The sequence below is a fragment of the Poecilia formosa genome, unplaced genomic scaffold (genome assembly GCF_000485575.1).
Source record: "Poecilia formosa unplaced genomic scaffold, Poecilia_formosa-5.1.2 Scaffold139, whole genome shotgun sequence".
Classification (NCBI taxonomy): Eukaryota; Metazoa; Chordata; class Actinopteri; order Cyprinodontiformes; family Poeciliidae; genus Poecilia; species Poecilia formosa.
The window spans coordinates 1,116,255-1,143,104 of record NW_006800078.1 but is presented as its reverse complement, the minus strand read 5'-3'; the positions used below and the strand labels follow the sequence as shown (position 1 = coordinate 1,143,104).

At 43.5% G+C, this 26,850-nt stretch overlaps 2 protein-coding genes across 2 annotated transcripts in view; both read right to left on the bottom strand.

Moving 5' to 3' along the window:
• Positions 1-2: 2 nt before the first annotated feature.
• LOC103145307 (inactive phospholipase C-like protein 2) lies at positions 3-16,834 on the bottom strand. Its single transcript, XM_007562682.1, has 12 exons — positions 16,820-16,834; positions 15,599-15,781; positions 15,258-15,407; positions 14,907-15,067; positions 13,621-14,089; positions 12,262-13,461; positions 11,026-11,275; positions 10,394-10,680; positions 8,561-8,764; positions 6,060-6,135; positions 1,274-1,383; positions 3-1,135 (listed from the first exon to the last, which is right to left on the bottom strand). Exons 1-12 carry the CDS (start codon positions 16,832-16,834, stop codon positions 974-976), a joined length of 3,267 nt encoding a protein of 1,088 aa, XP_007562744.1. The 3' UTR covers positions 3-973.
• A 2,306-nt stretch (positions 16,835-19,140) lies between these two features.
• Positions 19,141-26,850, bottom strand: part of LOC103145286 (inactive phospholipase C-like protein 2) — a 28,243-nt gene continuing 20,533 nt past the window's right edge. The window contains exons 2-9 of the mRNA XM_007562657.2: positions 26,214-26,315; positions 25,872-26,021; positions 25,521-25,681; positions 24,235-24,703; positions 22,876-24,075; positions 21,640-21,889; positions 21,008-21,294; positions 19,141-19,374 (exon numbers count right to left, since the gene is read on the bottom strand). Of these exons, the coding sequence (XP_007562719.1) occupies positions 19,156-19,374; positions 21,008-21,294; positions 21,640-21,889; positions 22,876-24,075; positions 24,235-24,703; positions 25,521-25,681; positions 25,872-26,021; positions 26,214-26,315 (2,838 nt within the window). The 3' untranslated portion in view covers positions 19,141-19,155. The remainder of the gene's footprint in view (positions 19,375-21,007; positions 21,295-21,639; positions 21,890-22,875; positions 24,076-24,234; positions 24,704-25,520; positions 25,682-25,871; positions 26,022-26,213; positions 26,316-26,850) is intronic.

Sequence of the window (26,850 nt, the reverse complement as noted above, 5' to 3'; positions counted from 1 at the left end):
AGTCACTTTGGAAAAAAAAAAGTGTTTATTTCCATCCTGACCGTTACCGGTTGAGTTTCATCTACTGCCACAACACCAACACGCATCTGGAATGTTTTTTTTTTGTTCCTTTTTTCTTCATTCAGCATCAATAACTTATGCAAAATATTCTTCACAGCAAAAGGATAGAATCAAATATTAAAATACTGTACAGTGTTTTGCACGCAAAGTAAACGCTTTCGATGGCAACGGCATCGGTTCCCTGGAGGCAGAAATCAACACCTCTGGAGTTGATCGGTATGGCAGGTACAGTAAGAAGGGTTTAAGTAGCACATGGGGCCCAGGGGATTCTGGGAATTACAAAAATATAGAATACTGTTTGTAAGACAACATTTAAAAGGGGATGTCGGGGGGGGAGGAAGGTGAGGTTTGGTGCAAAAACAATCTCATGGCAACTGAGTTTAGAGCAGCAATGCGGGAGCAAAACGGCACTCGGTAAAAAAAAAAAAAAAAAGCTGAAGACACACGAGGCTCCACTGGTCCGCACAACGATGGCTGAAGACTTCAAATATCTAAAGATTTACACACAGAGTAGGTTTTCTTTAACTTAAAGGGCAAGGCGTCCTGTTACCTGACCTGGTTTGTTCCCTAAACAACAAATTGACAGACCCACCTCACTGGTTGGCATGTAAAAAATGGCACACTTTAAACCTAGAAAAAGTTCACATGAGAGAGAGATCGTTAAACATTTGGCAGGTTTACAACAGTACAAACAGCAGAACCTTGGCTTCAAGTCTAACTACATTCATCTCTCCGCCGCTGCGATTCTAGGATCTCCTTCCGGCAGCACATCGCCCTGATTGTATATTCAAGATTTTTACTTTTCATGAACACGTTTGTCGGTCTCGGAGCTCAAGAACCCTCTGGCGGTGCGCGAAAAGTTCGTCACAGCAAATATGGCAGCAGTGTGGTCGCGTCGCTGAGGCGAGGCGTCTCAGGCGCTCGCGGTGTCATCCGGACCTCGTCCCGTTTGGGAGCGGACGCGCCTCAGTCCTCCCCCCTTCTTGCTGAGGTTTCCGGTCAGAGCGGCGTCGTGCACCTGCTTCATGTTCTCCTCCACCTCGGCCTTGGCGTGCTTGAGCAGGTCAGCCTGACCCTGAGGCAAAAAAGAGGAGGAGCGATCGGAGGGATTGTGAAATTTTGAAGCTGGAGGCAGAAAGATGTCGCAGTAAACTTCCTACGTGACGCTTCTTTTTTTGTTTTTTCCTTCAAAGTGTGGGCATGAGTGACTCACCTTCAGGATGGTGATGTTCCAGCTGAAGCTCTCCAGCGCTCGACTAACCTTGGAGCCTTTCAGCCCTTCCTTCATCGCCAGGCTTTGCAGCTTTTCATGAAACTCCATCGCTACAGAGGAAAAAAAAACAAAAAACAAAATGCTAACATTATGACTTTGGAAATATTATGCCAACATGGCTAGTGGGCGAAAAAAGAAGGTTTACATGTGTCCAAACATGACGGAATGATTGGGAATTTGGGGATTGTCAAAATCTCTTGGGTCACTTTTAAAGAGCTCCCATTCTGAATAGAGCGCGTGTGTCGGGATCGAGGGTGTGGATCAATTCACAACGTCCAACGTGGCCAGACTTGGTTTTTTGGTGCTTCGTTTAGTCCCCCTTGCTCCGTTTTCAACAGGCATCGAGGAAGACGACCTACTCAAGGAAAACTTCTGGAAAAATCAACGGTAATGAGATTCTAATCAGGCGCACATTGTTCAAAGCAATGACTCAAGTTTTTTTTATTTATTTTTTTATTTTAACTGAAACCCTTTGAAATTCCAACAGCAGGTCGCTGTGCTGCATTCTAAGACTAGCTTAAACATGAACGGGTGCAGCAAGCTTCCTGCTTCCAACCTTGGCGCCATTTACTGCAATATATTTGGGGCTAAATGCAAGATTTACCCTCCGACTTTCCAGAAACAAACTTTAGATATTTCTTGCAGAAAGGAAGCGCAACCGTTTCCCTCAAGGTGATCTTTGTTGTGCTCAGCATGTGTGTGTGTGTGCATGTACGGGCGGCCCTTCGGCTTGTTTTAACTTGGCTGCAACGCCTTTGCCTTCGCTTTATGTGTAGGAATTTAAATTGAAGGATCATGCCCTAACCATCAGCACCAACAGAATAAACAAACTTATTTTTTTTCCACCCCTATTTTATTATTTGTGTGTTTAAGAGACGGCAAGGATGAGACGAGGAAATTGTCTAGGCACTTTTTCCACTTTACTCTCACGACCGAAGATTTTTTTTTTTTCAGCTAGAATTTTTTTTTTCCTCAAAAACTCCATTTTTGTCACTTAGATTCGCAGTTCAGACGGCAAATTAAAAAGAAACGGACACACCCTGTCTGAGCTGATGGATGCACGGTAGACTTAAAGGACTAAATGAACCACTTGTAAAAGCCTCCAGTCATTTTTCTTTCTGACGGCAAAGCACTAAATGTGACCCTGTTGTGTCTGAACTTTTGACTGTGAAGTTTTGTACTGAAATTTAACATATTTCAACTGGTTGAAATGCGAGTAATTTATAGGAGCGTTAAAATGTCTTAAAGCGTGTAAAACCGTTGCACCAAACTTCATCCGATAAATTCTGGACAAGCTTAATTATTTTTTTATTTTTATTTTTTAATGCGAGATGGCATGAAAACGCCTAGGGATAAATTTGCGGATCACGGTGAACTGGCGGCGCTTGTGCAAACACGGAAGCCATACAACTATGAATTATTATTTCAAAAAACAGCAAACAAGAATCAGCCTTTGATAAAGATGTGCGCGCACAAGGATCTTTTCCAAACCCCTTTACCTGGAGGCAAAGGAAAAACAAGTCAAAACCAGGGTGAATACTTTGCAGACATCAGAGGCAGAACTATGAAGAGATTTCACAACACTTGAGCAAAGACGAGCATGGAAATCTGAGCAACGTATGACGAAATCTGCATAAAAAAAAACAAAAAAAAAACAACCCTCCAACAAGGCAGGATCTCAGAGTCCAGCCTGCAGCTACTCAGAGCGTGTGCGCACCAAGTTGTTTCCTTGTGTCTGGCTTCCTCTGGCCGCCCCGGGCCACCGTCCCGCTGTTACCATGGAAACCCAAAAGTGGGTTAACACAGGGCAAGGCATCACAGCGAGCCATCAGCCAGAACCTTGACGTTTAGCATGCTAAGTTGTGGGCCTCTTTCTCTCGCGCATGCAGAGAGAGGAGGGTGAGCAGACTGAGGGCGAGTTCGATTCCTCACACGGTTCCTTCTCTGCACCTTAAATGTCTGTAAGCATGACCGCACACCTGCACATACACACACACACCAGTCCCTTCTTCACATTTTCACACCTACATAAGTTGCCTTAATAATAACCTTTACCACACAGTTGCTAGGTAACTCAAAGCAGTGTTGTTCCCTCTGCTGGCTTTCTTTCCGAGGGAGAAAAAAAAAAAAAAAGGATGCATACAATATATCCAAGTCAACACACAACAACGTTTTGTTTTTTGTTTTTTTGTATTTTTTTTTGCATATGCAAACAAAAAAACTAGTCCCGTCTGACCCGCAGGACACGGTAAGCGTCGGGGCCGACTCATCAGGATGTAACACGCATTTCATCACTTCCACTTCCTGCACATCTGAAGCGGAGGAGGAAATGATAAAAGAAAGAAAGAAATTCTCAAATCCTGGTGTGTTTTTTTTTTTTTGTTGTTTATGTTGTTTGTTACACTTCCTGGTGTGGCTCAGAGGACTGTGCTGTACATCGCTCAGCCAGACTGGGAGAACAGCTGATCGCCCGAGGTTGAGAAAAGGTCGACGACGAATATGGGATGGTGTGAAAAAACCGTTAGCAGATGAGGACGCCGTTTCTTGGAAACACCGAATTTAAAAAACAGACTTTCCAACCAATTAAGATCTGCTCGTCACTTTGCCTGCAGCAGTTTAATTTCTCACTTTGCTGCTCAGGAAGCGCACGACGCACGCTCGGGCCGCACCTTCGTGTTGTCGTTTCTTATCGTTTGTTGTGTTACAAATGGTACGAGTGTACACAATACTGACGACGTGCTCGTAGTACAACGAAAACAAAAGATCCGTATAGTACGTCGCATAGTACGCTCCCCGTTGCTCCGATTGTCCACAACGAACATTTACGAGTGTCACAAACATCCTGATGATCTCTAATCTAATCTTTTACGATTCAACCTCGTCTGAAGCTGCAGCACATCTTTCCTCTCCTTCCTCCTTCTCCCCTTCCCCTCCCCCTTCCGTTTCCTCTCTCTGCCCTGATGTGACTTCCAGACATCCATCTCTGCCACCAGCCATCCCATGCTTCCCCTCCAAGTGACCCATATAGGCCTTCTTCCGGTGCGCGCCCTCCTTTCAGACCACAGAGTGGACCTCCGCCTTGGGGATCACCTGATCACCATCTTTGCCCTTAACACACAGGAAGAGCTTTGTTCAGAACATCGGGCTCCAGGCTCCATAATCAGATGAACATACAAACAGTGGGCCGACTCCCGCGGGCGGGAGGAGGGAGGGCTGAGCAATCGCAAACTTAAATCTGTTTACATGTGACCGCCGGTGAAATAAAGGATTCATCCAGAGTTCAGGGTGGCAAGATGGGATCGCGGCCGTGCTGCAGAAAAGGTAAAAGTGTTAAATGAGAGAAGTCGGTTCAACAAAAACCCACGAAGAGGAATGAGAGATGTTTTCTCGGAGAGAAGAGTCTCCAGATTTGTTAAACAACATTAATCAGATTGCCTTCAGCTTTACGCAGTGACCCGAGATGAACCCCGACTCTACAGAAACGTTTCGCTTTTTTTTTTTTCTTTCCCCCAAAACAAGCAACTGATCATCATTTCTGAACATCAAATACACAAAATGTACGATATATACGCCCAAGGAGGATCTGACTCTTGTATGATACAGCAAAAGTCTGGCTGTTAAGAGTCAGACAACCCAAACTGTCCCTTGTTGAAGTAAACAAAAAGCTCATGCCAGAAACCAAAGACGGGCCGGATTTCAGTGACGGAGAAGCAACGGTGATGTTAGTTTAAACCTGCTGCTTTCAGAAAACATGCATACAAACCACACCAGTGCAAAAGTTGTGACCTAGTAGTAACTTACAAAAATGATTCATACCCCTTGAGGTTTTTTTTCTCCCGTTTTTTTGTGACGTTTCATCGGGGTCTTATGTAACAAGTCACCATCGTGACAGTGCAGAATCGTGAGTTTAGAGGGGAAAGGATTTAAGGCTTTTCACAAATAAAAATCTGAAAAGTGTGCGACCTGCCTTTAGATCGAGCCTTACTCAGCTAATAATTCACAGAGCCGCTTCTCATTGCAAATTATAATTGCAAATCATTTGGGGTCAGTTTTTGCCCAACTGTCTAACCAATTGTTCTTTGCAAAGTAGCCCAAACGGACAAAAAAAAAAAAATCCAAGTTTTACCAAAATCTTACATTTGGACCCAAGCCTGAGTCATCTGAGGTTAAATTACAAACGGGTGAACTCAATTTACCAATTAGGTAATCTATAAGGCTTTTATTTAGGGATATAAGGGCCTAGGAAGATTCATAAAAACACATCCCCGATTCTCATCTTGAAAAATAAAATTGTTTGTCTCCGTTTTAGAACACTTGCTGCACGTCTTTCTCATCTCTCTCCTTCTGGTGCCCAATTACTGTTAAAAAAAAGGTTGCAAATGCCTAAAAATGTCTTTAAAAAAAAGAAAAAAATATGGGGACTAGAAATCAAAAAGCAGCATAAATGAGGTAAAAAAAAAAAGACATTTATAAAGTAATTAAAATAAAATACAGAAAAAGGAAGGAGATCCGCACAAAAATAAGTCAGAGCCTAAAAAAATTAAAAAAAATAAATCAAAGTTGAGAAACATGATGGTAAAATAGCTTTGATCAGAAGAGAATAAACTTAAGAAAAATGAAAAGAAGCAGATGAAGTACAAAGCATCGTGCGTGGGAGCTCTCACAAGCACGAGCCGGTTATATGAGTTTCCCCTGGAGTTATGTCCATCATAAAACACCTACTCACCCGTTGTCTGTATGTGCAGGATTTTTTCATAGATTGCATCTGCAAACTCCACCACAGCTTTGCTTGCGTTGACCATCTGGGGGTGGGGAAAACAGGAAACGGACACTCCGTTAGCAACAGGGGGCCATAAATCGCATCGGTATTTAGCTGATAAAATCCTACCGTCAGGTACATTTGCAAAACTTTTATTGGGTGTAACATAACAGAGCTAGCTGGTGGATCTACAACGAAAATGAAAAAGCAAGAATCATTTAAATGGAAGACACGTCAATGTGTTCTGCAACACACGGAATTACTGCTCCACATTGATTGGTTGGAAAAGAAGTAAAAAAGAAAAGAGTTTAGACTCAAAGTACGACTATATGAACGCACATACAAAGCTACATATGGATGACATGCAGAGACTGACTGAATAATGAGACACGTCCTTTCAGAAAGCCTGGACCCCGAGTGGGGAGGGAGAGGGGGGGGGGAGAGAGAAAAGAAACGCTCTTTTCAAGCAAATAAGGGATTTTACTACCTCGTATCGCCGAAAACCAGATCAAATTCCACCAGAAGTGCATAATCGGATTCTCATTTCCTGACTCTTCCTTTCTGCGTGTGTCGGGGACTCAGGCGAGGAATCCATTTAGCCAAATCGCATTCAAATCTATGCTAATGGTATTCAACGGCGGGGCGAGCTTTTGCAGCTCCGCTCCGTTCAGCTGGAACGGAAGCGACTGGAGACACAGACTAACCCACTTGTATGTGCTAGCTGAGACCCGCGGTGCACAGGCCTGCGGTCCCACAAGCTAGATGCACAGCGCTGATAAACAGCTGTGGGGCGATTTAAAGTGTCCCAGATTGTGCACTGAAAACCGTAATCAAGAGCATTTCAACTTTGCAACTTGTTCTTGTCTGAGAACCTGCAGCACATCAGCGGTGCATCTTCACACCCAAGATATTCCTAAAAAAAAAAAATTATAAATAAAAATACTTAAAGTAAAATAAACATTAAAAGTAAAAAATAAACATTTACAGGCAGTCTTGGCAAAAAGTGGCCTCTTGGGGTCACTCAACCTCTATAAGAACCCTCAGATGCTTTTTGCATACTAACTAGTTGTTTGGGAAGCACGCCAGGAAAAAAACCCATTCTGTCCTACCACTTCAAATGTAAATATCGGCAGCTTGCTAAAATCTACAGGTAGGCGTGTCATGGTTTATCTTGCTGGATGATAAATTGTCTCAGAAATTAATGCCATAAATGATGATATAACCTTCAAGGAATCTACTGATAATGGCATAATAATGCAACTTCGTCCTCTCAAAGATCAATAAACTAATTTAGTAAAGAACATTTTAAATGTCCAAAACAAAGCAACCAAAAGCAAAAAATAAAACTCGTATAAAAACTCACACACACCACCGAAACCAAGAAGAAAATGCATTATGAAGTCTCTGTAAACAAAATTGCCCTTCAAAAAAATATAAATCAAAATGATCGAGGTCATTTTTAATTCACCGTGCGATTCATTTGTTGCTTATCGTGGCAGGTTCAGCTACAGGGACTTTATGAGAACCCTGCTCTATCAGATGAGACTGAAATTCAGCTTGCTTTAGCAATTACTCTGATCCCTTTACGTGAAATGAGGTTCCAATAGCTGTGGCAATATTTATTTTGTTAGAAAACAAAACCAACATATTCTCACCATGGTTTTCCCCCCCTCCCCCCAAACCGTCTCCATTTACAATAAAGTCAGCATTCTTCTAGATTTTTCTGTCAGACTAGGCTGATGATTATAGTTTACCCAGTAAGTGTGAAGAAAACTATATTTTCAAACAAATAAAAATAATAATAAAAAAAGGGGCTAGTTTCCTCATTAAAGCTCCATGAAACCCACTTATTAAAGAGCGACTGGAGCAAGTTCAGCCAAAACAAACTAGGGAGGAAGAATATAGAGGGAAGAAAGACATTAAAAGACAAACCGACACCAAACATAAGCAAGTGTAAATAAAAGCAGCTTTAAACCTTTTTGAATACAAAGATTTATGCCTCCGCCACTGCCGGTCTGTGAGACGGTAACTAACGGATACGCCTTTGTTTTCTTTGTTTCTTTCAGTCTTTTTTTTTTCTTCCCTGCAAATTAACTCCTCATCGCCTGACGCCCGGTCGCGTATATTTAGAAACTATTCCATAAATCAAATCTGGTGAACGACTTTCCCCTCCGTGCTCGGTGGAAGTCTGTGGTTTATTTGGGTGGAAACACACGGAGGCTTCGCGCCAACATGGGGATGTTGCCGGCAAGCTGAAGACAAACGGAGGGTGGTGGGTGTTGTCTGCGACGCGACAATGAAAGCTCACTTTGTACTTCGAAGCTAGCTGCCTCAAAAAGGAAGCGTTTGATTGTCGGGTCAAAGAGTCAGAGGGGAGGGATGCGACTCGCATGCCATTTCTTGTCATTTGTTTTTTTTCCCCCTTTCATTTCTGATCACACGTTTTCCAAGTTTCATTCTTTCCTCACCGTATCGTACGTAGAGACGACTCGGCGCAGGACGTCCGGCAGGGGCCCCTGGGGCTCCAGCGTGGGGTAGCCATCTCTCAGGTCAAACAGCAGTAACGGGGTCCCCTCTGGGCCCGACACTCTGGAGCCCAGGGCCAGCACACACTGCATGAGGTTGGCCACAGCCGACACCCCACACAGCTCCCTGAATACTGCAACGGAGTTCTGTGAAAAAAACAACAACAAAAAACTCGTATTATTTAAGTATTTAGAAAATATAAATAATTTTGTATCCTATTTGATCTAAAAAAAAAGGAAAAAAAAAAAGAAAGACATTTTTAGCCTGATATAAATATCACAAGTGTGTGATGCGTTTCACACGTAAACATCTGGTTTCAGTTGTATTTCTGTGGGCTGACAGAAACTCAACATAATTTGTAGAAAGTATCAAAACAAATAAACCCGGGATAATTGTGAGATTTTTTTTCCCCTCCTTCCCGTTACCGACTTGATTTATTTTCTCCACAAAGCAGTTTGTCTTTCCTTTCAGAAATCATTTATTCTCCTGCCGCAGCAGTGTTGCGGAGGTTCGAAAGAAACCGAACGGCGTGAACACCGGCAATCTCGTATTAGTGACAGTTTAATTGGCATAATTAATACAGGCACTTACAGACCAAACCGACTGACTGGCTCATGAAGTACGTTTTGAAAAGGAATATTGAATAATATTTCACACTGGAGTGAATATTGATTCTGCTGAATAATTACCAAACTGAACTGTATGTGTTTATGAGTGTATTGAAGTGATTAATGGTGGAGTAAAGCCGAAGCTAAAGGCAAGATTAAAGAAACCGACTGGTTCGCAGTGGACAAACTGTGGCTTCGCTTTAAATGGCGCAGAACTAACAACTGGCCACTTTGACCTTCATCGGCTCTGACCGATGGAGATCTGTAACACATCGATTAATGTTTGCCACATTTCATGGCTGATTTAAGAGAACACTTACTCGAATTAGTTTGTAAGTTTTACAGTCTTCAGAAAGAAAATCTGAAAAACCTAAAGACAGACCGGAAATCTGCGTCGGCCATTAAAAGCCCGACTGGTGTAAATCTTCTACAGGGACACACGAGGTCATTACGTTCCACGTTTTGCTTTCGGGTGGTGTTGACGCCAATGCTGATGTTGCCTAGTGTTTGATTTGGCAAAAAGACGTAATCTAATTTCACTGCAAATTATGCCATTGTCAGACTCTGCTTAAATTATAAGTGGTTAAGCTTTGATTAAAAAAAAAAAGTGAGCAGAGGTGACTTGATTAGCAGAGTCACATGGACAGGAAATCTTCCAAGTGAGGCCCTTCCAGTTCATCTGAATTGAAATTGGACTCAGGGGCCTCTGGTATTTAAAGCCTCTTCCTGTAGTTTGTTCCACTTTCTTATTATTTTCAAATCCATCTATGACCAAGTCTTAAAATGATATTAACTTGCTTTGTTGAGTAGAAGTAAAAAGGGTGGGATAGTTCACGTTATCTACACGGCTTTCTGCACATAGATTTTGCTGAAAAGCTTCCACTGCTTGCTGCTTTCCACAAAACTGAAAGATGCGAGATGAAGATTGATATTGAAGATTTCCTAAATAAAACCTTTTTGGAATCCAGTCACACCAGTCTTTAGGACTCCTCTGCTATCAGCCGACCTTTGTTCTCTTTTTTTTTTTTTTCTATTAATCTGAAACATATCTTCAACACCATTGTGTCAGAAATACCGCTCTACAGATAACAAGCAGTCTGTACATTTGTTGAGATGTTTTATCTAAGCCTTACATTGAAGCACATATTCCACGAATTGTTTCCTCACCTGCATGTTACCCCTCAAGTCTGCCGCTTCTCTCAGAAGGGGGGCGGCCATCTTGAAAACCTCGTCGACGGTCCGAACTCCCAAGTCCCTCAGAGCTGTGTACTCCCTCCCTTTTCGAGTCTTTCGTACCGAGAGGCCTCTTTTGTAAGGTTTTCCACCTCCTCTCCGGTTTGTGAGGGCCACATGTACAAACAACTTGGCGTGTGGAAGGTCCTCCCCAGTGAGGGACTGGAGGGGCACGTGTCGGTAGCCAGGTTGGAGGCACTCCAGTGGTATAGTATACTGGCCTGCAGTGGTTGAGAACTACTTTAATTGCAGCGTCACAAAGCAAAAGCTGGTCATTACAAAGCAAAAGCTGGTCATTGCTAACCTGAATGTTTCTTTCTGTTCACATAGCATGTTGGACGTATTGTGGTTGTGACATCTACACAACAACAACAACATTTCCCACAGTACTGCCACCGGAAACAGGTATTTCCACATCTGGTTGCATCACATCCTGTTTTATGTGCACTAATAAAACCTTTTTGTACTAGATCACATCTCTCACAAAAAACCCCCCTCTTTGTTTGCTGTACGGATATGAACAATTAAGAGATTTCCTTTTCCAATAATAGACCCAGCACACTGACCTATGAATTCATCCCCAATGAAGTCATCGTCCAACACCACAAAACGAACCATGGCAAGCTCTGGCAAGTTGATCTGGAACTCGAAGCTCTCGTCAAAGATGGGGTTGTCCCCGTTCTGCCTCACTGTCCTGGTGCGGCGCTCGCTGCAGTCGGCTGGGATGCCATGGATCTCCACGTACACGTATGGGTCTACAACGTCCCCTTTGGCCCCAGAACCTTTTGGTTTGGGCAGATTCTGGCCACTGATCACCTGGAAGAAAAACACCAATCATTTTTAGTGCCCACATGGTAGCAACACATACGCAGCCCATTCTTTACCTACAACGAGGTGAGTTGTAACATGGGACTTTCTAGAACTAGAAGATTACAATTACAATCCTGGAACTGACTAGTAACTTTTGACAGGGTTGGCAAAGAGAAGAACTGACTTTTAACTTGGTAATTTCTCCTTAAATTATTACCATCTGACATTTTAGGTTTACTTTTAATTAGATAAGCGTTTTGGAAATTACAGTCATCATTTCTAAACATCAAGCTGTAATATGAGATGATTTACAAAGTGACCATTTTCTGAACTCCAGTGAGTCTTTCCAGAGCTTACAGGTAACGCTCCTTGAACTTGAAATGATACTTTTGGAAATTAAGTTGCATCATCAAGCGACTCAAATTCTCTGTGGTGCTTTCCAGAATTTTGGGAATAGTTTCTATAACTTACCGTTCACTTTAATTGTTTTATTAGGTAACTCGTAACATGGTAGCATCAGGAATGTGCACGTTACTTTCCTGTAACTTATTAGTTTAGAGGACAAAGCGGCTTGTGTTTTTGCACACACCTGAACTTTGAGGTTACTTTAAAAAGACAGGTGTCCAAACGTACAAATAACTTATGAAAAACTACCTCATAAAAGTAGAGAAAAGTACCCTGTAAGTAAGCATAAGCATTTCTGAAAAGTAATCTGTAAGTTTCAGGAAATTCCCCTGTAATTTCCAGAAAGTTAACACTGTTATCCATTACAAACATACAATGTTATAATAATGCAACTGAAATTGATACAGTCTGTAAAGTTCATACTTTGACTGTCAAGCACACTCTAGCTCTTATTCAAGTTCCCTAATATTTGTTACTTTTAATATAGTTTGATCAACAAATTTGCCAACGTTTTGAAACTGGATGCTAGGATCTCAATCATTTCTAGCACATAATAATAATTTATTATTTAATGATTTATGCTCTACCTTTACATGCAGCAGCTGTGGCGACACGCCCGGTACAGTGTCTTTGGTGTCAGCGCTGAAGTAAGACACTTCCTGCCGCATGATGGCCGGACGCAGCACGTAACCGCAGCTCCCGTTCTGCCGGAACCAGGCCGTGTTCAGGTCCATCATCAGTCCTGCCGTCTGAAAATTCATTGACACAATCTGACAGCCGCACTTCCACAGGTCCTGGGGATTCATATTGCTCGAGTCAATGCGCATGGGATTGGGGTAGACTCGAGACAAGAAATGCTTGTTGTGATTGACGAAGTCCCCAGGGCTGTCGCCAGCCAGACGCAAAGCCAGGGACTCGTGGAAAGAGCACAGTTCCCAAGGCTTTTGAGCCTTAGAGGAAGTTTTAAAGTCTTTAAAGCCAACTGAATGACACAGAGTTACCAAGTCGGACAGTTCCCGCAACAGCTGGAAACGTTTGGGGGAAGGATGAGGCATGTTGGACTGAGGGACAGATGTGAGAGAGACACTTTTTTGCACAACGTCCTTCTCGGTTCCGCCAGCATTTACCACTTTTATCCTTTGGCTCATTTCTGCTCCTTCATCTTCCTCGCTCACCTCCCCATCTGAATCTGGCCCGAGCTTTTTACCCTTCAGCAGGATTCGATGTCTTAGTTCCTCTGGCGACGGTAGGTACAAAGCCCCTTCAGCTGGTAGATCTCTATACAGTTTATCCCCCAATATCCTTGTGAGATGCTGCAGCAAAACTTTTTGCTGTTGCAGCGAACAGTGATTTTCAACACAGAGAATTAACGGGTACTCCGACGCCACAAACGCAAACTTTGCAATTGCCTCCAACACAGAATGCAGAGCCAGTGGACGGGAAAGGCTGTGACCCGTGCACACCACCGGCTCCCCGTCGGGGCCGTCCCAAACGTCCACCTCCACACAGCGGCAGCCCATCTTCAGGGCACGGATGTAACCGGATTTATCGGAGGGACCTCGAAACTGGTCCTCGATGAGGTAGGTGTTGTGGGAGGAGTTGATGTAGTAGTGAGACAAAGGCTGGGACATGTCTTGACAAATGGTGTCATGCTCCCGGTCGAACAGGTGGCACTCTGACGAAGTGAGGTAGCTGGTGAAGCCGTCCAGTGACAGGTGTCCCTGCTGCCGACCCTCTTCTGACGGCTCGTGGGCCTGGATGAGTTGCAGACTCATTTCCTCACTCACCTGGATGGAGAAAAAAATTAAGACCGAGAAATAAATGGAGAAATTACAGACTACAAGGAGGAATAAAAGTCTTAGACCAAGAGCTTGTCATCCAAGAAAAAGGAACATTTTTACATTTGACCTGTTTTCTGAATTTATGCATCGTTTCATGCTACCCACTTGTGCCACGCCCTGCTCAGCTTCTATGAACCTCATCAGGTCCTTTGCATCCAGGTACTCTTTGTTGCTGGAGAACTGCACCAGCAGAAAGTAGATCTCTGGACGGGTGCAAAAGTCATGGAAGACCTCAATGAACTCCTGCTTGGTCACTTGCTCCTTTCTCGCCGATGGCTTTTCGTTTTCGGCGTGGTCTTTAGAGCCCGATTCATTGCATGACGTAAGAGCGCCCGTCTTCTCCCGGAGTCTCTGGATCTCCTTAAACCTGTGCTCCACTTTACCGCTGCTCACTCCAGGATTCACGCTTTGTACCAACTTAACAGCCGACTGCAAGGGAATCCCCTCCTCGATGACTTCCTGTTTATTTTGATCGGCGGCAGAGGAAAACAACTGCTCCAGCCAGTGAAGGCGAAGGCTGTCCTGACTGTTGGCCAGTATGTCGAGGGCGTGTCTGCCGTACTGCATCAGATACCTAGAAGCAGATAAGAGATGGAAGAGCGCCGATTATCTAACAGGACACATTACTTTGTTTTCAGGAAAACAAACGATTTCCCCCCACCCACAACTTTCCAAGAGACGCGTGGCTGAGAATTTGCTTGAATGCCAATCTTGATCAATGGCAGTGGCTTTTAAAACAGGCAAAATTCAGACGAATAGGCCAGTAGAGTAACCCACCAAAACTCCTGATTTGACCCACTGGAAAAAGCAAGCCAAACCCTAGAACATGCAGCAGTATGCACATATCTTGAGTCGGTTCTCTAATGACTTTTTTTTTTTTTAAAACTCATTTCTGATATAGTTTACTCGATGAGACACAACCTTCAGAGACTGTTCATCCACTGTAGATTGTCTTTTGTCCTTTCTGCAGACTACTTTCTGATTTCTCGAAAGATACAGTTCCTCCGACGTTCCGACATTTGTCCAATCACCTGAAGATTTTGGGTCAAAAATGACTCATTTAGTTGCATTTAGTTCCCGATTTTAACCACCTCGACTAAAAGCCTTGTTCCATCTGAAAATAATCCCAGAGCATGATGCATTCACGGCCATATTTCGTTGTGGTTGTGGCATTTTTCTGGAGATGCTCAGTGGTGGTTTTGTGCCAAACTTTCCCTTTGGAATTCTAAACTATTTGATACATTGAAGGTTCTGAAATGACTTTTTTCATTTCAGAACCTTCAAAGTCCACTGTATGTCTCACAGACCTTGAGGCTTACATAGTAAGTTTATCGATGAGTTTTGTACAGTTTAAGTGCCAAATCTGCTTTTAGTTGTACGTCTTGCCTTACCTTAGACCAGTCACCCAAATGTTCGCCACTTCAGCAGAGTTGGCCACCAGGTCCAAGCTCTCGTACATCTCTCCGTAGATGATGGAAAATGCACAGTCCTCCGAAATTTGCTCATAAACTCCACTGGTGCGGAAGGTTTCCGTGTTACGACCTGTCCGGACCTGGAATTTGTGATTCATAAAACCTCACGTCAGACGCCATATAAACCAAAATAACTGCTGCCCTCAAAAAGGTTGTAAATATCTCTGAAGCTTGAAAAACACTCAAAGGTCACGTATAAAGGAAAGGCCAGGGAGGGCTGCTCTGATGGTCCGATGATCTGTTGCTGCACTCTGAGCAAAACAAACTCACCTCGCGTATCGAGTCGAGAAAGATCCGCGCTTTGTCCGACTCCTTCTTGGACGGCTCCCAGAACAGAGCCTGCAGGCCCGCGTCCAGAAGGTAGTAACGCTGATATACACGAGAGTTGGGGCGGATTTTTTTCAGCTCGCTGCCTTCGACCTGGAAGACGGGACATGAAAGCGACCGTCACTCACATGAGCTCCCAAACTCTGTTGACAAGCTCTGTCGGGTGTTTGACAAAACAGAAAGCCCTTGATGCGTGTGTGAAACATTAAATATTTCATGTACAGTCGTGTAACTCTTGTTTATTTTTTTATTTTTTTCGGAAGGTCACACAGTTGCAGACGCACCATGGAGTGGATACACCCGGCAGCGCTGCTGATCTTCTTCTCCGCCAGGCTGCTGCTGAAGGACACAGTCTTCTTTTTCTCCCGACCGGCACGTGAGCCATCCTGAACAGGAAGGAGGGAGGGATGAAAGGATGGGACAAGCAGGGGAGGAGATATGGCAATAAGTTTATGAAAATTTTTTGCCTAAACAGAGACATCAAGACAATCAGTCATTACTTTAAAGACTATTCCCATCCTATTTATGACATTTTTAAACCACACAATGGAGTTCAAGGGATTAAAAACCACGAGCTTATACAAGCATACAGATTATTTGGCTTTCTCATGCCGGTCTGTTATTGTTTTTTTTGTGTTTTTTTCTAATGCCATGCTAAAAGCCTTCATTTGCCCTTGCCCTTCAAAACTAGTCCATTAATCAAACCTGACTAGACGGGAGGCAGCAGGCCGCAGCATTCTAATTCTGCCCCATCCACGACGACGCTCAATCCGTTTATCCGGGCTCGCCATCACAGCTCGTCCTTTTGATTTATCGACTTATTAGACATCGCCCACGCAAAGAGCCCCGCGCTAACGGATAAGAACATGTAGTATGTGGGCAAAAATGATTTAATTGCGGCTGCATTTGTCCAGAAGTAATCAAATCAAAGTGCTAAGTAGAGTTAGTTTGAGACTGGATAAGCAGGGTAATGTAATTACATCGGGAGAGCAGGTAGGACAGGGTGTAGCAAAACACAGAACCGCTCTTTCACTGCAAAAATGTGGTTCACTAAGGCTTTTCGAAAGACCAAAATTTAAATAAAAAGGAACTAGAATCAGTTACATTCTGATTTGTATCACTTTTAGCGCTCCTACACATTCCCTTAAATGTTTTTTTTTTCCCCCTAAGTGGAACACCTGAAATTAGATGACATGTTTATATGCACTAAAAACTGTTGTTTTTCTGTCTTAGGTTAGTTAGGACTAGGAAATTTTTCATTTGCTAGATGCCAGCAAGTGATTTATCAAAAATATATATTTTAACCTCAATTCAGAAGCTGACAAATTTGCTAGAATGGTCCTTTTAAGCAATAATATTTTTAGATACCTCCCTTAACCTTCCCATAATTAATTTGGTGAAATTTTGGCCCATTCTTCCTGACAAGAACTCAGAGGCGATCACACAGACTGAAATCTGCCAGAAAATGTTTAAGTTTCATTGCAATCAAGTGAATTCTTTGCTACATTTTTGCTTTCCATGGATTCGGAGGGATGCAAAACATTGCAAGCGTTATGCCGACCCAGAAAAAGAAAAACAGTGACTTTTTTAATCTAAACATCTGGGTTACTCGACAAGTCGCCGGTTGACGATCTGACACGTCGCTCTACTTTTTGAGGAGGCGAACGAGACCAGCATAAATCAGCCTAATGCGTTCTCCTGTTTAGGGTAAACATCTGTGGACACTCGGCGGCACCCCCATCATCATCATAACTCTGGTTTCATTCAAATAGGGCTTCATATTCACCTCGAGAACACTTGTGCCTTTCATGTAAAAACAAAATAAAAGAGACATGAGAGAGATGTTAATATGAAAGAAACATGAGGGGATATGAAAGGCTACAAGAGACAACAGATAAAAAGAGGAGAGGGGTGGGTCAGAGCCGCTTTTCATCTGAAGGACGTGAATTAAGATGAGAAGGACGAGACTCTTCTCCCCCAAAAAAAACAGAGGGAACGGCAGCCCAGCAGCATCACTGATTCTCACACAGTTAATTGAACCTTTGCAAAGGAGAAGCGCTCCCAACATTTAGAGGGTTCAGTGTGACGACTGCACTCTAAATATATACCTGCCTGGGCCTTTAGGGTGTGATGGAGAGACAGACAGGCTGGAGCTGAGGATCCCCTCTCCCTCCTCCACCCGCCAATTTAATTGTGGCGCGATGGAGAGGAGGAGGGATTTTGTCACTTTCCAACTCTCCGAACCCAAAACAAGCCTCGCATTAACACATTAGCAATGTGAAGCCACGCCCCGTAAACGAGCCGATGGGTTTTCAGCTCGTTAAAAATCCTGCCAGAGTGCCTCAGCAGCACTTCTAATTTCTGCTCTAAAGTAAGGGGCAAAAACAAAAGTACAAGAGTAATTTAAAGAGAAGTGTGAAAAGCTAATCGGGGTGATGCTCTGCAAGTTAGCCCCACTTAATTTTAACAAGTTAGCCCCACTTAATTTTAAACAAGATAATAATCGGAGGGAAAACTCCCATTCGAATTAAAATCACAAACCTCTACATAGTTTTTACGGCTCCACCACCATTCAAATTTTTTTTAATTTCTATTTTTTCATTTTTCAGTTCTGCATTGCTGGCAAGAGGGAGATTAAGGTCAGTTTTAATCCACGGCTCCTCTTCGCGTGCATTTTGAAGAACGCCACCTCTGTGGCTCCATTACCAAGCATTCACTACCCAGCAGAAAAACAGCACAAGTAATTCCATCTCCGGCGGTGTCCAACCATCTGACAAGTGGGTTACACACTGTCCTGCATTAATAAGTAATAGGATGGAAATCCTGCAGAGGTAAAGGATACGATTTCTAAACAAGCTGCCAAGATGTGAGCCGGCTTTGGGTATCAGTGTGCATCAACGCTACAAGAAGACGCCGTTTCCAAACCGCAATAATGTTCCATCATGCCGTTCTGCTTCAGGTCGAATCGATTACACGTTTCAGAATACAACTGTACGGAGCATAGGGGGGATCCATTTCAGCCCCACCCCCACCTGTTGCCAGCTGGCTAAAAGAAAGCTTCTGCACCTTTGCCTTGCTTTATTGTAAAGTCAAATTTGGCAGCTTGGAAATATTACATGGAGTAAAAATCATGGAGTTTGATGGATGTCAGGCAATTAGATTATTTAAATTCATTGGACTTAAAACAGATCCAGTTTACATGCATAAATGTGGTCAAACTAATCAGATTTAACCAATTTGATTTAGGTGTGATAAAATGCTATCTCGTTCAGCTTAAAAGATCCAACAAAGCACTGCCTGTACGCCACATTAAGGTAACACTACTTTCACTCTAGAGCTGGCAAGTTGGGAGCAGCATGTCTGATTCACACCCTTTTGCAAAACTAAATTAATTAATTAACCAGGTAATATGAACAGGCTGTACTATAAAGAGTATTGAATATCCTGTGCAATAAGCACTTAAAGACATGTGACAAAATTAGTGAGTGCCTATTCTAAAATTAGTTTTTCAGATCAAGAATAACTGAACTATCCTTTTCTAAACTTTTTGTTAACTGTGTGTATTATTGTGTAATACCGTATTTTTGACACAGGGTATATGTCCTGCTGACCCCATGTCTGCTGCACTTGGNCCGGCAAGCTGAAGACAAACGGAGGGTGGTGGGTGTTGTCTGCGACGCGACAATGAAAGCTCACTTTGTACTTCGAAGCTAGCTGCCTCAAAAAGGAAGCGTTTGATTGTCGGGTCAAAGAGTCAGAGGGGAGGGATGCGACTCGCATGCCATTTCTTGTCATTTGTTTTTTTTCCCCCTTTCATTTCTGATCACACGTTTTCCAAGTTTCATTCTTTCCTCACCGTATCGTACGTAGAGACGACTCGGCGCAGGACGTCCGGCAGGGGCCCCTGGGGCTCCAGCGTGGGGTAGCCATCTCTCAGGTCAAACAGCAGTAACGGGGTCCCCTCTGGGCCCGACACTCTGGAGCCCAGGGCCAGCACACACTGCATGAGGTTGGCCACAGCCGACACCCCACACAGCTCCCTGAATACTGCAACGGAGTTCTGTGAAAAAAACAACAACAAAAAACTCGTATTATTTAAGTATTTAGAAAATATAAATAATTTTGTATCCTATTTGATCTAAAAAAAAAGGAAAAAAAAAAAGAAAGACATTTTTAGCCTGATATAAATATCACAAGTGTGTGATGCGTTTCACACGTAAACATCTGGTTTCAGTTGTATTTCTGTGGGCTGACAGAAACTCAACATAATTTGTAGAAAGTATCAAAACAAATAAACCCGGGATAATTGTGAGATTTTTTTTCCCCTCCTTCCCGTTACCGACTTGATTTATTTTCTCCACAAAGCAGTTTGTCTTTCCTTTCAGAAATCATTTATTCTCCTGCCGCAGCAGTGTTGCGAAGGTTCGAAAGAAACCGAACGGCGTGAACGCCGGCAATCTCGTATTAGTGACAGTTTAATTGGCATAATTAATACAGGCACTTACAGACCAAACCGACTGACTGACTGGCTCATGAAGTACGTTTTGAAAAGGAATATTGAATAATATTTCACACTGGAGTGAATATTGATTCTGCTGAATAATTACCAAACTGAACTGTATGTGTTTATGAGTGTATTGAAGTGATTAATGGTGGAGTAAAGCCGAAGCTAAAGGCAAGATTAAAGAAACCGACTGGTTCGCAGTGGACAAACTGTGGCTTCGCTTTAAATGGCGCAGAACTAACAACTGGCCACTTTGACCTTCGTCGGCTCTGACCGATGGTGATCTGTAACACATCGGTTAATGTTTGCCACATTTCATGGCTGATTTAAGAGAACACTTACTCGAATTAGTTTGTAAGTTTTACAGTCTTCAGAAAGAAAATCTGAAAAACCTAAAGACAGACCGGGAATCTGTGTCGGCCATTAAAAGCCTGACTGGTGTAAATCTTCTACAGGGACACACGAGGTCATTACGTTCCACGTTTTGCTTTCGGGTGGTGTTGACGCCAATGCTGATGTTGCCTAGTGTTTGATTTGGCAAAAAGACGTAATCTAATTTCACTGCAAATTATGCCATTGTCAGACTCTGCTTAAATTATAAGTGGTTAAGCTTTGATTAAAAAAAAAAAGTGAGCAGAGGTGACTTGATTAGCAGAGTCACATGGACAGGAAATCTTCCAAGTGAGGCCCTTCCAGTTCATCTGAATTGAAATTGGACTCAGGGGCCTCTGGTATTTAAAGCCTCTTCCTGTAGTTTGTTCCACTTTCTTATTATTTTCAAATCCATCTATGACCAAGTCTTAAAATGATATTAACTTGCTTTGTTGAGTAGAAGTAAAAAGGGTGGGATAGTTCACGTTATCTACACGGCTTTCTGCACATAGATTTTGCTGAAAAGCTTCCACTGCTTGCTGCTTTCCACAAAACTGAAAGATGCGAGATGAAGATTGATATTGAAGATTTCCTAAATAAAACCTTTTTGGAATCCAGTCACACCAGTCTTTAGGACTCCTCTGCTATCAGCCGACCTTTGTTCTCTTTTTTTTTTTTTTCTATTAATCTGAAACATATCTTCAACACCATTGTGTCAGAAATACCGCTCTACAGATAACAAGCAGTCTGTACATTTGTTGAGATGTTTTATCTAAGCCTTACATTGAAGCACATATTCCACGAATTGTTTCCTCACCTGCATGTTACCCCTCAAGTCTGCCGCTTCTCTCAGAAGGGGGGCGGCCATCTTGAAAACCTCGTCGACGGTCCGAACTCCCAAGTCCCTCAGAGCTGTGTACTCCCTCCCTTTTCGAGTCTTTCGTACCGAGAGGCCTCTTTTGTAAGGTTTTCCACCTCCTCTCCGGTTTGTGAGGGCCACATGTACAAACAACTTGGCGTGTGGAAGGTCCTCCCCAGTGAGGGACTGGAGGGGCACGTGTCGGTAGCCAGGTTGGAGGCACTCCAGTGGTATAGTATACTGGCCTGCAGTGGTTGAGAACTACTTTAATTGCAGCGTCACAAAGCAAAAGCTGGTCATTACAAAGCAAAAGCTGGTCATTGCTAACCTGAATGTTTCTTTCTGTTCACATAGCATGTTGGACGTATTGTGGTTGTGACATCTACACAACAACAACAACATTTCCCACAGTACTGCCACCGGAAACAGGTATTTCCACATCTGGTTGCATCACATCCTGTTTTATGTGCACTAATAAAACCTTTTTGTACTAGATCACATCTCTCACAAAAAACCCCCCTCTTTGTTTGCTGTACGGATATGAACAATTAAGAGATTTCCTTTTCCAATAATAGACCCAGCACACTGACCTATGAATTCATCCCCAATGAAGTCATCGTCCAACACCACAAAACGAACCATGGCAAGCTCTGGCAAGTTGATCTGGAACTCGAAGCTCTCGTCAAAGATGGGGTTGTCCCCGTTCTGCCTCACTGTCCTGGTGCGGCGCTCGCTGCAGTCGGCTGGGATGCCATGGATCTCCACGTACACGTATGGGTCTACAACGTCCCCTTTGGCCCCAGAACCTTTTGGTTTGGGCAGATTCTGGCCACTGATCACCTGGAAGAAAAACACCAATCATTTTTAGTGCCCACATGGTAGCAACACATACGCAGCCCATTCTTTACCTACAACGAGGTGAGTTGTAACATGGGACTTTCTAGAACTAGAAGATTACAATTACAATCCTGGAACTGACTAGTAACTTTTGACAGGGTTGGCAAAGAGAAGAACTGACTTTTAACTTGGTAATTTCTCCTTAAATTATTACCATCTGACATTTTAGGTTTACTTTTAATTAGATAAGCGTTTTGGAAATTACAGTCATCATTTCTAAACATCAAGCTGTAATATGAGATGATTTACAAAGTGACCATTTTCTGAACTCCAGTGAGTCTTTCCAGAGCTTACAGGTAACGCTCCTTGAACTTGAAATGATACTTTTGGAAATTAAGTTGCATCATCAAGCGACTCAAATTCTCTGTGGTGCTTTCCAGAATTTTGGGAATAGTTTCTATAACTTACCGTTCACTTTAATTGTTTTATTAGGTAACTCGTAACATGGTAGCATCAGGAATGTGCACGTTACTTTCCTGTAACTTATTAGTTTAGAGGACAAAGCGGCTTGTGTTTTTGCACACACCTGAACTTTGAGGTTACTTTAAAAAGACAGGTGTCCAAACGTACAAATAACTTATGAAAAACTACCTCATAAAAGTAGAGAAAAGTACCCTGTAAGTAAGCATAAGCATTTCTGAAAAGTAATCTGTAAGTTTCAGGAAATTCCCCTGTAATTTCCAGAAAGTTAACACTGTTATCCATTACAAACATACAATGTTATAATAATGCAACTGAAATTGATACAGTCTGTAAAGTTCATACTTTGACTGTCAAGCACACTCTAGCTCTTATTCAAGTTCCCTAATATTTGTTACTTTTAATATAGTTTGATCAACAAATTTGCCAACGTTTTGAAACTGGATGCTAGGATCTCAATCATTTCTAGCACATAATAATAATTTATTATTTAATGATTTATGCTCTACCTTTACATGCAGCAGCTGTGGCGACACGCCCGGTACAGTGTCTTTGGTGTCAGCGCTGAAGTAAGACACTTCCTGCCGCATGATGGCCGGACGCAGCACGTAACCGCAGCTCCCGTTCTGCCGGAACCAGGCCGTGTTCAGGTCCATCATCAGTCCTGCCGTCTGAAAATTCATTGACACAATCTGACAGCCGCACTTCCACAGGTCCTGGGGATTCATATTGCTCGAGTCAATGCGCATGGGATTGGGGTAGACTCGAGACAAGAAATGCTTGTTGTGATTGACGAAGTCCCCAGGGCTGTCGCCAGCCAGACGCAAAGCCAGGGACTCGTGGAAAGAGCACAGTTCCCAAGGCTTTTGAGCCTTAGAGGAAGTTTTAAAGTCTTTAAAGCCAACTGAATGACACAGAGTTACCAAGTCGGACAGTTCCCGCAACAGCTGGAAACGTTTGGGGGAAGGATGAGGCATGTTGGACTGAGGGACAGATGTGAGAGAGACACTTTTTTGCACAACGTCCTTCTCGGTTCCGCCAGCATTTACCACTTTTATCCTTTGGCTCATTTCTGCTCCTTCATCTTCCTCGCTCACCTCCCCATCTGAATCTGGCCCGAGCTTTTTACCCTTCAGCAGGATTCGATGTCTTAGTTCCTCTGGCGACGGTAGGTACAAAGCCCCTTCAGCTGGTAGATCTCTATACAGTTTATCCCCCAATATCCTTGTGAGATGCTGCAGCAAAACTTTTTGCTGTTGCAGCGAACAGTGATTTTCAACACAGAGAATTAACGGGTACTCCGACGCCACAAACGCAAACTTTGCAATTGCCTCCAACACAGAATGCAGAGCCAGTGGACGGGAAAGGCTGTGACCCGTGCACACCACCGGCTCCCCGTCGGGGCCGTCCCAAACGTCCACCTCCACACAGCGGCAGCCCATCTTCAGGGCACGGATGTAACCGGATTTATCGGAGGGACCTCGAAACTGGTCCTCGATGAGGTAGGTGTTGTGGGAGGAGTTGATGTAGTAGTGAGACAAAGGCTGGGACATGTCTTGACAAATGGTGTCATGCTCCCGGTCGAACAGGTGGCACTCTGACGAAGTGAGGTAGCTGGTGAAGCCGTCCAGTGACAGGTGTCCCTGCTGCCGACCCTCTTCTGACGGCTCGTGGGCCTGGATGAGTTGCAGACTCATTTCCTCACTCACCTGGATGGAGAAAAAAATTAAGACCGAGAAATAAATGGAGAAATTACAGACTACAAGGAGGAATAAAAGTCTTAGACCAAGAGCTTGTCATCCAAGAAAAAGGAACATTTTTACATTTGACCTGTTTTCTGAATTTATGCATCGTTTCATGCTACCCACTTGTGCCACGCCCTGCTCAGCTTCTATGAACCTCATCAGGTCCTTTGCATCCAGGTACTCTTTGTTGCTGGAGAACTGCACCAGCAGAAAGTAGATCTCTGGACGGGTGCAAAAGTCATGGAAGACCTCAATGAACTCCTGCTTGGTCACTTGCTCCTTTCTCGCCGATGGCTTTTCGTTTTCGGCGTGGTCTTTAGAGCCCGATTCATTGCATGACGTAAGAGCGCCCGTCTTCTCCCGGAGTCTCTGGATCTCCTTAAACCTGTGCTCCACTTTACCGCTGCTCACTCCAGGATTCACGCTTTGTACCAACTTAACAGCCGACTGCAAGGGAATCCCCTCCTCGATGACTTCCTGTTTATTTTGATCGGCGGCAGAGGAAAACAACTGCTCCAGCCAGTGAAGGCGAAGGCTGTCCTGACTGTTGGCCAGTATGTCGAGGGCGTGTCTGCCGTACTGCATCAGATACCTAGAAGCAGATAAGAGATGGAAGAGCGCCGATTATCTAACAGGACACATTACTTTGTTTTCAGGAAAACAAACGATTTCCCCCCACCCACAACTTTCCAAGAGACGCGTGGCTGAGAATTTGCTTGAATGCCAATCTTGATCAATGGCAGTGGCTTTTAAAACAGGCAAAATTCAGACGAATAGGCCAGTAGAGTAACCCACCAAAACTCCTGATTTGACCCACTGGAAAAAGCAAGCCAAACCCTAGAACATGCAGCAGTATGCACATATCTTGAGTCGGTTCTCTAATGACTTTTTTTTTTTTTAAAACTCATTTCTGATATAGTTTACTCGATGAGACACAACCTTCAGAGACTGTTCATCCACTGTAGATTGTCTTTTGTCCTTTCTGCAGACTACTTTCTGATTTCTCGAAAGATACAGTTCCTCCGACGTTCCGACATTTGTCCAATCACCTGAAGATTTTGGGTCAAAAATGACTCATTTAGTTGCATTTAGTTCCCGATTTTAACCACCTCGACTAAAAGCCTTGTTCCATCTGAAAATAATCCCAGAGCATGATGCATTCACGGCCATATTTCGTTGTGGTTGTGGCATTTTTCTGGAGATGCTCAGTGGTGGTTTTGTGCCAAACTTTCCCTTTGGAATTCTAAACTATTTGATACATTGAAGGTTCTGAAATGACTTTTTTCATTTCAGAACCTTCAAAGTCCACTGTATGTCTCACAGACCTTGAGGCTTACATAGTAAGTTTATCGATGAGTTTTGTACAGTTTAAGTGCCAAATCTGCTTTTAGTTGTACGTCTTGCCTTACCTTAGACCAGTCACCCAAATGTTCGCCACTTCAGCAGAGTTGGCCACCAGGTCCAAGCTCTCGTACATCTCTCCGTAGATGATGGAAAATGCACAGTCCTCCGAAATTTGCTCATAAACTCCACTGGTGCGGAAGGTTTCCGTGTTACGACCTGTCCGGACCTGGAATTTGTGATTCATAAAACCTCACGTCAGACGCCATATAAACCAAAATAACTGCTGCCCTCAAAAAGGTTGTAAATATCTCTGAAGCTTGAAAAACACTCAAAGGTCACGTATAAAGGAAAGGCCAGGGAGGGCTGCTCTGATGGTCCGATGATCTGTTGCTGCACTCTGAGCAAAACAAACTCACCTCGCGTATCGAGTCGAGAAAGATCCGCGCTTTGTCCGACTCCTTCTTGGACGGCTCCCAGAACAGAGCCTGCAGGCCCGCGTCCAGAAGGTAGTAACGCTGATATACACGAGAGTTGGGGCGGATTTTTTTCAGCTCGCTGCCTTCGACCTGGAAGACGGGACATGAAAGCGACCGTCACTCACATGAGCTCCCAAACTCTGTTGACAAGCTCTGTCGGGTGTTTGACAAAACAGAAAGCCCTTGATGCGTGTGTGAAACATTAAATATTTCATGTACAGTCGTGTAACTCTTGTTTATTTTTTTATTTTTTTTCGGAAGGTCACACAGCTGCAGACGCACCATGGAGTGGATACACCCGGCAGCGCTGCTGATCTTCTTCTCCGCCAGGCTGCTGCTGAAGGACACAGTCTTCTTTTTCTCCCGACCGGCACGTGAGCCATCCTGAACAGGAAGGAGGGAGGGATGAAAGGATGGGACAAGCAGGGGAGGAGATATGGCAATAAGTTTATGAAAATTTTTTGCCTAAACAGAGACATCAAGACAATCAGTCATTACTTTAAAGACTATTCCCATCCTATTTATGACATTTTTAAACCACACAATGGAGTTCAAGGGATTAAAAACCACGAGCTTATACAAGCATACAGATTATTTGGCTTTCTCATGCCGGTCTGTTATTGTTTTTTTTGTGTTTTTTTCTAATGCCATGCTAAAAGCCTTCATTTGCCCTTGCCCTTCAAAACTAGTCCATTAATCAAACCTGACTAGACGGGAGGCAGCAGGCCGCAGCATTCTAATTCTGCCCCATCCACGACGACGCTCAATCCGTTTATCCGGGCTCGCCATCACAGCTCGTCCTTTTGATTTATCGACTTATTAGACATCGCCCACGCAAAGAGCCCCGCGCTAACGGATAAGAACATGTAGTATGTGGGCAAAAATGATTTAATTGCGGCTGCATTTGTCCAGAAGTAAT